The sequence below is a fragment of the Chroicocephalus ridibundus genome, chromosome 1 (genome assembly GCF_963924245.1).
Source record: "Chroicocephalus ridibundus chromosome 1, bChrRid1.1, whole genome shotgun sequence".
Classification (NCBI taxonomy): Eukaryota; Metazoa; Chordata; class Aves; order Charadriiformes; family Laridae; genus Chroicocephalus; species Chroicocephalus ridibundus.
This window is the reverse complement of record NC_086284.1, coordinates 130,983,553-130,994,473: the sequence shown is the minus strand read 5'-3', so window position 1 is coordinate 130,994,473 and position 10,921 is coordinate 130,983,553. Positions and strand designations below refer to the sequence as shown.

Here is a 10,921-nt window from a genome sequence, read left to right as displayed (position 1 = left end):
GGTGATGTGAAGTCAGCACCGCCACTTCAGAGGGACACCGGGAGAAGGTTGCTGCATGCCTGAGTTCTTACCCAAGGCAGTGAGGTATCTGCATGATCCACATGTAACAGCCCTGGGGACTCACACCCACCTCACGGTCAACCTTGGTCCTTCCTCAGAGCCGTGGTCTGGTCCCTGAGGAGGCACTACTCACATAGCTCGAGATGACGTGGATGCCTCCAGTCCCACACGAGCCGAGCCTTCTCAGCTACAACCTTACACACCTGCTACTCAAAAATACTACCCTGCTTTCTAATTCCACCAAATAATGCTCCTGCAAATTTCTTACTCTTCAGCAGGATAGGTTACTGCTGCATCATGAGGGCCACTTGCCAAACAACTTGGTTTCTTGAATTGCCATCTAAAATGCAGTGCAGGCAGAGCGGTCACTGACTTCAGCACAATGCTGCGACCACAACCCCATCCCTTGGGGCTGATGTTTCATACAGCAGGGGGGAAAGGAGGAGACATGAAGGATGGGGGTGGTGGATGGGAGTGAAGTAATGTGGAGAGGGTGATATCATGGTATAGCCACAAGGGCTGGGTGAGGGATTAAGAAGTAATTTACTGGCACAGGCTTAGCTTAGTTTCCCTGGGAAATGGGGCTTATACAATCACTTTGGGTGTATATGTGTGCACATGCTGTAATAAGGGAGAGGCTGCAGCATTAGTGTAACCCTCATGAGACACCAGAGAGTCCAGGAGAGTGATGTTGACAGTGCCCCAAGAACAGAGAAAGCTTCAGTTGGAGCCTGCACTTTATTAAACACAGGAGAATGTATCCACCCATGAGATGTACACTTGCATGAGTCCAGGCTTCGTTTGCTCCGCTTCTCAGGCAACAGCTTGTTACTGAATTTCAGTTGCATGGCCGCTTGGGCATATATGTGTGTATGTATCTGAAAATTTGTGATCCCGTATGTTTGGTTTAGAAGTAGCAGGGACTGGAAAGTAAGCATCAGCAGAAATGAAATATTGATGTATGTAATAGAATAACATCTTCCCTGTAGAGCAATGATTCCCCATTTCTTTGGCCCACCAGAGCATTGCAACCTTCAAAATTTCAGGCAAGCATCGTTCACCCTTATAATGAAGCTTTTAGCTGAAAGCGTTTTTATGATACTGCTTTGGTTGTGTAGCCAGCAATGATGAATTACCATATCCATTATGGCCACAGCATGCAACCACAACTGTAAATGCATTTGCTTTCCCCTTATTCTAGTGTTTCTAATTCAAGCTCTTTGTTATTGGGTCCATCATGAAAGAGCAAAGATTTCCTGGCAGGTTTATTTCTGATGCACTCAGGTAGTACACACTGCTCCTTTGCATTTTACAGTTTTAAATGCTGAAAGTTTGGAATAAAAGTGAACAGTTTGTCAGATACCATGTATTTTGTTATAAAATCTGTACACGGCATTAAGGTTCTGGTGTCTGTGCTGAGATTGTTTTGTGCTGTGTGTGATGGAAGAGATAACACACCTTTTCCCTGCCTTGGTAAGTTTCCTGACATGACAGACCTCCACATTCCTGCAGACACCTTTGGCTCTATCACCATCGTCATCTTTGCAGCAAAGGGCTAAAGAGGGTCCCCACCCCAGTCTAGCAGAGACACTCAGGCCTCGTCTGCACACAAAAGTTTTATCTGATTTAAGGGGGTGTACAAATGCCTGTCTCCCCCGTGGGCACCTGTTGTCCTGTGGTAACACTCTGATGCTAGCATTAGAGGTGCTTTTTGGTTCTCACCTCTACCCATTTCCACGTGATAAAAACTAACTTGAAAAAATGCGCTTTTGTGTACCTGAATGCCAACACAGAATGGAGGATGAATCCTTTACCTTGTGTTTCATATTCAGTCCTTTGATTACGCAGAAAAAAACCCATGCTCACGGTGACCTATATAATCCAGCACTGTGGCTAATGACACTTACATGAGGTGACTGCCCATGGTAACAGGGAGGGAGCGCAGGAGCTGGGAGATTCCTCCTAGTGCTCTTTTCCCAAGAGTGATATGAGCCACTTTTACCCTCTGGAAATGTAGAGCCTCCTCATGTAGCACCGCTTGTGCAGAGACAGGTGTCAAGAGGCCAAAAATCAATAAATCTTTTAAAATGTATTTATCACTTGCCACTCGTTTTTTTCTTAGCGTGGCACTCCCATCTGGGTGACTCAGGGTGAGCCTGATCCTACGATGCTTCTGCAAACTGGAGGCCAGCTGAGTTCAGCCATAACTCTGCCTGTGCTGTGTCATGAGGCAAGGCAATCAATGACTACAAAACAGAGGTACATTATGAAAGGTGAGGTTTTAAAAAAAAAAAAAAAAAAGACAATGAAAATCACATTGCTCAGCATTAGTGGTGAAAGAATTAGACAACTCTTCAGGACAGATTTATAGGCTAGTACCACTCACAGACAGAAGCAGAACTTGCTGGGGAGGATGCTTTACAAATGCAAAATTAGCAACAGTAGTCCTAAAAACAAAACAGAGTGAGGGAGCAGAGCCTGAGGAAGCACAGCTAAAGGGCACAGCTGCCATCAGCAGTCCAGATGTAAGGTGATCTGGGAGGACTCTTTTCCAGAGTTTACTCCTTCCAGCAGGATGCTATTATTATCTTTATTCTTGGTGAACGATGAGGGGACACATGCCAGCATCTCCCACGGCACCCACTTGTACTGAGGGCACAGAAGAAAGCAGAGCAAGAAGATGGATGGCTTATGGGAATGCTTGGTTATGGAGCAAGGCAGGATTTCAAAGCAAATGGTGTCCTTTTTGGTTACAACCAACCTCAAAACTCGAGGAAAAGTCCTTGACAACTGCTGTCATGGCATTGCTTGCTGTAACAGCAGAGATTTCTCTGTGTGTCCGGGACAGTCAGTCTCTTTGCATTGTCAAATCTGGCCTTCTAGCTACCCAGGCTTCTGAAATTCAGAGATGAAGAGATTAAACAGGAGGATCACAGCTATTTATATGCAAATGAGCATCACCAGGCATTTCGGGTGGGATTTCAGCCCCCAGTGCCTGGCACAAGACCCCTGATGCCTGTTCTGCTCAGCCAACGCCACTGGGATCCTAAGACATGCGGGCTTAAACCCTTAGTTTTAAACCTCGGTGCATCCCGACAGGAATGGCAGCTGTAGCCGTGGCCAGGATTTCAGTGTGGCCTCAGGGCTGGAGCACGGGGGTTGAGGGGCACAGGGTTCTGCAGCACCATGCCATGTGGAGAAAGGCTTGGGGTGGAAGGGACCTTTAAAGGCCACCTAGTCCAGCCTTCCTTGCAACGAGCAGGGACATCTTCAACTAGATCAGGTTGCTCAAGAGCCCCATCCAACCTGACCTTGAATGCTTCCAGGACACCCACCACCTCTCTGGCCACCTGTTCCAGTGTCTCACCACCCTCAGCGTAAACAATTTCTTCCTTATATCTAGTCTAAATCTACGCTCTTCTAGTTTAAAACCCACCTCGTGCCTCAGTTTCCCTTTTTTTGGGTGTAAGAATGTGAGGGGGTGGATGCGACCCTCTCAGAGGGTTGCTCTGGGCCTGGCTGGCTGCCTGGCATGGCTGCCCCCGGCCCTCCCCGTTTCCCCCCCCCCAAAAAATGCAGGGCTCGGGGGGTCCCCCCGCACCCATCTTCAGCCCCGGCCGACGCTGTGAGGGCTGGCAACCCCCCCTTTGGCACTCGCTGGGCCGAGGAGGAAGGGGTCCGAGCCCCCCGATTCCCTGTACGCCCCTCAACCTTCATCAACCGAGGGGCCCGTCGGCGGCAGGGCCGGGGGCACCGCCGAGGGGGCAGCGGGAGGAGGGGGCCGCCCCCTCACGGCGGGCCGGGGAGGAGCCGGCTCCCGGGGCGGGAGGGGAGGGGGGTAAGGCGGTGGCGGGGGTCGGGCCGTGGGTGGAGCCGAGGGTTGGCGGGTCGGGGTGAGGGGGAGCCCTCCCCTTCCCTTCCACGAACGAGCAGGAGCCGGGGAAGGCGCCTCCGCAACTCCCTCTTTGCCCCGCCGCCAGCAGCATGGTGAGCCGGGGTGGCGGGGAGGGGGGGTGCCGCCCGGCGGGAACTTTGGTGGTGGTGGCGGCCCCGGCCATCCTTCGCCCCGGCCCGGGCCGCTCTCACCGACCCTTTTCCCCCTCCCCTCTCCTTCTCTCGTAGATCTGGAAAACTCTCCCGCTGCTCTGCGCCCTCATGGCCGTCGCCCGCCTGCGAGCCGAGGTAGGCGGGGAGCGGGGGTGTGTGTGGGGGGTGTCCCTTTCTGGTGTTTTCCACCGGGTCCCCCTCCCCGGTCCGAGGTGCCCCCCGCGGCCTCCGGCCGCGCTCGACACCCCGAACCGGGGAGGGGGAGCTGCCGGGACACGGGGGAAAGTAGCAGCCGGGCGCGGGAGGGAAGTTTGGGGGCCGCCGGTCCCCTCCGTGAGGGCGAAGGGGGCCGAGTCCCCGCCCGGGTCGGGCCTCCCCCTTCCCTCTCCGTTGGACAGACCCTTTCCCTCCCTCCCGCCCTTTCTTCCTTTCTTTCTCTCTCTATTTTCCTTCCCTTCTTTTATCGCAATGACATTGAAAACCATTAAAAGCCCCCCCAACTCTTAACGCGCACACACACACACCCCCCCACACACACCCGCCCCAAGCTGTGTTGACACAAAATAAGCGGTGCCTGGATCCCCCGGTTGCGGCGGCCTCCGTTAGAAAAGTGAGGTCAGGAACAAAATATTTGATAATTACGGCAGGGGGAAATGTGGAAGTGATTTGAGGAAAATAAATGAACTCAAGCTGGGCTGGGGAGGGAGGCCGAAACGGCTTTCGGAGGGAAGCGGGTCCCGCTCGAAGCGGGGCGGGGGGGGGGGGGGGGGGGGGGCTCGTTCCTCCCCGCCTGCATTTTTTCTCCCTACATATTTCTCCCAGATGGTGAGCCCCGCCCTAGAGCATCGCAGTTTGGCTCTGCACACACAAAAAGAAAATACAAAAAAATATGCATAAACATGTTAGATTTCCTACAGACCATTCCCTCTTTTTTTTTTTCTTTTTTTTTTTTTTTCCTGCCTCCCACCCGTGGTCCACGCTGCCCGGGTTATGGCAAAGAAAAGGGGGTGGGTGGGTGTGTGTGTTTAGGTTGAAGCCCGTCGCTGTGGCTCTGTGCCCCGTAAGCAAACCTCTTCTGCGAACTCCCCGTCACTGGCTTGAAGGGACGAACAATGCGAGCGCTGGGGCATGTGAGCAACGGAGGTGAGACAGGACAGTCGTGAGCCGATGCTGTCAGGCGATAGCTCCGGTCACGATAGCGGCTGTTGTGAAAACCGAGGGGAGCTGGACTGAGCTGTAGCGCAAGGCAACGCTTCGCATCTGCCTGTACATGATAATATTGCAATACACTTTCTTCCCCAGGCATGACATAGTTATGTAGTCAGCGTTTCCACGCATCCTCTCCAACTCTGTCCTGAAAAAGCCAGAACGGTTTTATTTATTTTCGCAGGAACCCTAAATAAACCTGAACCAGTTCTGGTCAATGTACAGCAAAACCTCAGTAGGAAGGAAGTGCACAGCAGTACGTCCATAAGATGAACGATAATAACAGCTAAATAGTGATGGCAGTGGTCTGAGTAAAGCCTCCTGGAGTCAGTAACCGGGAGAAACGTAGCCATGATGTATTTGGCCCTTGATTTCTGATTTCACTGGTGGCACTAATGTTATGTTGATGCAATCAAAGTGCTAAATCCTGGGTTTTGCCTAATGCACTCTAATTTGGAGTGCCTGGATGACTTCCCAAGTGTAAGTACTGTTGTGTCTCCGTGCCTCAGTGTCCCCATCTGCAAACTGCAAGAAAAATGTATAGCCACTGTGTTCAAAACTTGGTTTTAAAGGCCAGTTCATGCTCGAGTGGATAAATTAATTCTTTGACTGTTTTCAGGGGTAGTGGTCCAGGTGTCAAACCAGTGAATACTTCAGTTCAATTTCAGTCTCAGTTCAGCAAAACTCGAGAGTGATGACTAAGGTTTGTGTCTGGTTTCAGGGAAAATTGACACCTCAGACAACTTTTGTTTTGGGGTTTGGATTGTTTCCTTGTTGCTGGTAGCTGCCGAGTGGTGAATATCCGTTCCCTCGCAGGTAGTATCCCACCCTCTGGGGTATCTAGACCTTGTTTTCTAGGGAGGGGGCTATGCTTGAAGATGGGCTGCTTGCAATTCAGAGATGGCTTTGATGGTTACCCCCTTCTAAATGTTTCTTACTGTGTCTCTCCTGCATCACTGGCATTTAATAAGATCAGTATGGCATTTTCCTGTGTGGTTTTCCCTCTTCCAGATTTTGGAAGTGATGACCTCTCTATTTCTCCTGTTTCTGGTGCAGTTTGCACTTTGTGCCTTTCAGTATGTTCGGAATATTAACACTGAGCCTTAAGCTTCTAATCCTTTTGTCGGCAAAACTATATCTGAAATGTACTGGGGTTTTTGTATGACACTAATTTCTACAACATTGTTAGGTGCATAATTAGAGTCTTTAAAGAAAGAAAGAAAGAAATTGCTTCAGTAAATGTTCCTGGCATGACTTTGTGCAGACTGGAAAATCTGAGACGTGCCAAAACTTGGGAGCTTTTTTTGGCCGGGTTCAGTAATAGTCACAAGAGCAATAGACGGTGAACTGTACTCCTCGGATGGAAGCCAGCCACCAGCTTCACACAGCCTTTTTATCTCTCTCTTCCTGGGTCAGAGCCTCAATGAGGCAGCCATTCGCTAGTACTAACAGGGGTGCTACGGAGGTGAAGTTGCTTGTGTTCTCAGCTGGGGCTTTCTAAAGCAGATGAAGTGATTTTTGGGAAGCATCCATCGTGATAGAGGAAAAGGGAGAGGCTGGAAATGTCTGATGAATGTATTAAAGGTTAATCAGTTGTTCATATCCTGCTGGAGTAAGTTGCCTAGTTAACACTGGAGAGGAGTCCAGTTGCTGTTTAACTGTTTCGGTGAGGTCTGAAGGCTGGTGTGCAGGAGCAGTTCCACTGGTGGTACCACTGTAATTATACCAGGATCGTTATATGTCCCACTGGGATACTTATTTCAAAATAAGAGTGAGGGTTTTTCTTTTTTCATTTTGGATAAACCTGATTCAGAATCATCAAAAAAGTTATTTTCACCATGGATTTTAGATGTTATCAAAGAGGCTCATGCCAGCATGAGTATATTGGTGTGGGCTGGGGATAGAAGTCCTTTCCAGAATCCAGCCTTGCCAAGGGCAGAAGTCACTGCCCTGACCTGCCCTCTGCTCCTTGCCAGTTTGCTGGCCATTCAGATTAATCCCTGGGACCTGTAGCTGTTCTCTTGAACTATTCTTAACCCACTTCTGGCCAGATGAGCCAGCCTTTGGAAAGAGTTATGTGAACAGATCAAGCTGACTTGTCTCATTTTGTCTAAAAAGGGCTAGAAGAGGAGAGTTAAAGGCTCTCCTCTTGTGAGGAGATCTACTGATGGATCTGAGGGGGCTATAACCCCCAAGCAACATGGTGATGACAAGCATCTGGGGACAGATTTATAACCTGTTTTAATAGAACAGTGTATGCAGTGTCTACATCAGTTGTCACCCTGGGATTAATTTTATTTTTTTTTCACCCCACTTCCTTTTCCCCCAGTATGATTTTTCTGTGTGAAAAGCTGAAAAGAGATGGGGGAGGGAGAAAAGACAAAGGTTTTGGCCAAGTTCTGTTTGCTTAACTCACCTGAGCACTTCCTCTCAATCCGACTTGACTGCTTTTGCACGTAAGGGGAGGCAACACTCAACCCCTTCCAAGTCCTCTGCCCCTTGTGCCAGCAGAGTGCTCCTGTGCCCCGGAGCAGATGGAGCTGGGAGTTCAGCTGGTCTCCATAAAGCCTGGTGTACTTCCTCCCACTGGGCTGTTCACACAGCCTGGCCAGCATCGTCAGCTTGCTTTGGTTAAGCTTTTCCCATGTTTTTGCAGTGGTGAAGACTGAAAACTTCTGTCTTAAGAAATTAAACTGAATAAATAGGAATTGAGATCCTGATGTAATTGCATAACTGTATTTGGCCCTGAAGCTATCATTTTAAGATGGTTCTCTTTGCCTTTGAAATTTTTAGTGATAGAAGCTTTGTAGGTCTCCTCTCACTGATATTTTGTCCATGTCAGTGGAAAGAAATGATACCATGGTGCCAATCATGTGGGTAACTCGGGCTGTTTTTAATATGCGCTGACTTTCTGCAATAAAACCCAGCAGTCACATGCAATCCACTAATGTAATAAAACTAGCTTCCCAGGTCTAGTCTTGCAGACACATCTTCAGTCTTCAGTAGAAGGAAAAAATTGCATCCATTTTTCTCCTTGAGCTGGTTCTGGAGCGATAAGCATCTTTCTGCTTGAAATCCTGCCCTTGAGTGCCAGACCAGGTGTTGCTGGAGTTGCGTCTCAAGGCAATAAGCGTATTTTAAATGGGGAGGCAGAGGAAAAAGTGATGCTACGCTAGGCGCACAGCAAAGGCTCACCTGTGCAAAGCCTGGTTTTTAAGGTGCGTGCTGCGCCATTGGGGAGCTGCCGTTCTGCCGATGGTCCCAGGGAGCAGAGTCTGGGTGACAAACCAAGGGGTTCTGTCTGAGGCACCATGTCTTGTGGTGAAGTCGCTGGCCAAATGCCCCATCTGCAAGTGTTTAAACAACCTCCTCACCTGTTTTGAAGGGACCGTAACCTCCAAGCAGCAGCGTGCATGGCGCAAGCTCTGAAGCACATAGGTGTGTGTGGCACTTTGGTGTGGCCGCTCAGATGGAGCTGCTGTCAGGTCCGAGCTGCTTTGTGCAAATTCGCCACATAGCCGAGTGAATGACTTTATCTGCCAGAGTGCAAATTCCTTGTCGGTAATTAACAGGGGGCTGCTGCTGGGGGCTGCCTGGGAGGCAGCTTCGCTCCCAGCACAGGAGGAAGGGGCTGGCTGAGAGTCTCCCATTGCATTTTCCAGCTGCTGTTATTGGTACAGCTGCTTACCCATCAGGAGGCATTGGGGCACCTTTGATCTTTATTATGTGGTGTTGGATGAGCTGGGGAATGTTTCTCTTTGTATAGAAGACATTTCTGTCACAAATCTCAGCCAGATGTGTCTTCCCGGGCTCATGAGACTCCTATTAGCCAGGCTGTGTTTTTTGCCACATATCCTGTGAGCTAGATGAGATTGGTTCCCAGAAATGCCTTATTGAGCTGGGTTGCATCAGTCTTCACAGGGGGTTCAGCTTCTGCTGTACTACGATATCTAAGCTAATATGTGAATAACCAGCATTTCTTCTGAGAGATTTATCCCTCACAGCATTGTCTCTGAATTTGGCAAAAGAAAAGAGCAGACTGCTGTTACACTGTGAAGCGTGCTTCCTTCCAGACCTGCGTCTGGGTGGCAGACATGGGGATATATACTTCTTGACTTTCACAGAGATTGTAGATCTTGCCACAGCTAGCGTACTGAGTTAGATGTGAGCTGGTTAGAGCAGGGGCTTATTTCTTCTTATGCTATGGGGCTCTGCTTGCAATTCCTAGGCATGGCAGCTGTAAATAAACAAATAACAGATAAGCAGGCCTGGAGACTGCAGTGCTATATTGAAGCACAGGTAACTGCAGCATGAGCAGTGACTGCGTGGCATTTTCATTCTCCTTGCTCTCAAGTGTGCTCCAGTTCTAATCTGGGCTGAAGACACCATCCGGCAGTAATGAGTGACTATGTCCCTTCTCTGCCATGCAAACCAGCTACCCAGAAGTGAATTTCGTATCAGTTTCTATGAAATCTTACTACCTGCTCTATGCCTTAGCTCTCTCACTTAATACACTGTACCTCTCTGTTTTGACATTGGGCCTGTGGTTGCTTGGGGCAGTGGATTGGGTGTAGGCTGGATGGGGCTTTGAGCAGCCTGGTCTAGTGGGAGGTGTCCCTGCCCATGGCAGGGGGGCTGGAAATAGATGATCCTAAGGGCCCCTTCCAGCCCAGACCATTCTGTGAAAAGCATGCTTCAGTCTGCATATGTGTAATTCTTGAGACACCTGCACCTTGTTTGGAGCACGTCAAGGGGTCCATAACCTGTAAACAGTTTGGAGGCTCCTCTTGGACCAATACATTTGGAAATTACAAGGGGTTTGGGGTGGATGATCAGGGAGGGATTTTGTATCTCATTAGCTCAGCTGTAGGTGGATCCCACTTTTCCCCTGCTTGATGGCTAAGCAAATATTTTGGCAGAAGAAACTACTTAAAGACTGGAATCTGTTTTTTGTCTCGCTGGGAAAAGGTCTCCTGTGCTTCTGAGGAAAATACCCAGTTCACCAGGAAAACGAGGAGGTTGAGAGAAAAGACTTGTTAGAGCCCATCTCATTCATCTCTGTATGGGCATTGCAGGATGGCTGGCTATACAGCGTTTCCCTTGGCTGTATCCTGTCAACTGCTGTCCCAGAGATGGACCTCTAACCACTTTCTCTAAGTAGTGTAACGCTATGTAATGGACCCCACAGTAACCAGCTTTTCTTGTTCCTTCTCCTTTATCCTTCCCTTGTTTCATTTTGCAGCACTGTTACAAAGCATTAAAGCTGTAAGCATATGTTTTTGGTTTTTTTTCTCATTAATCATATCTCTGTAGAGGGCCTTGCAGTGCAAAAGCAACAAACCAGCTTGAGGGAACAATAGAGAGAAACAGATAAAAACACGAAGTTGGAGCAGCTGGGTTTCAGTGGTAGGAGGAGACAATTTGCTCACCTTATACTCCAAACCAGGATAGCGCTGGGCTTGTAAGAGCAGAAGGACCAGTTGGACAGCTATTTGTCACCCACTGCTGGTTGTCCCTAGCCAGTACATGTTCCTCCTGATGCCATCCCTGCTACTAGCTCAGTCCTGATACAGGATCAAGAGGCTTTGGGAATATGGATGCTGGTGGA

General features: G+C 49.3%; 1 protein-coding gene across 1 annotated transcript in view; it reads left to right on the top strand.

Annotated features, from left to right (window-relative positions):
- Positions 1-3,909: 3,909 nt before the first annotated feature.
- Positions 3,910-10,921, top strand: part of FSTL1 (follistatin like 1) — a 56,874-nt gene continuing 49,862 nt past the window's right edge. Inside the window, exons 1-2 of the mRNA XM_063352099.1 lie at positions 3,910-4,047; positions 4,183-4,242. Coding sequence (XP_063208169.1) covers positions 4,045-4,047; positions 4,183-4,242 — 63 coding nt within the window. The 5' untranslated portion in view covers positions 3,910-4,044. The remainder of the gene's footprint in view (positions 4,048-4,182; positions 4,243-10,921) is intronic.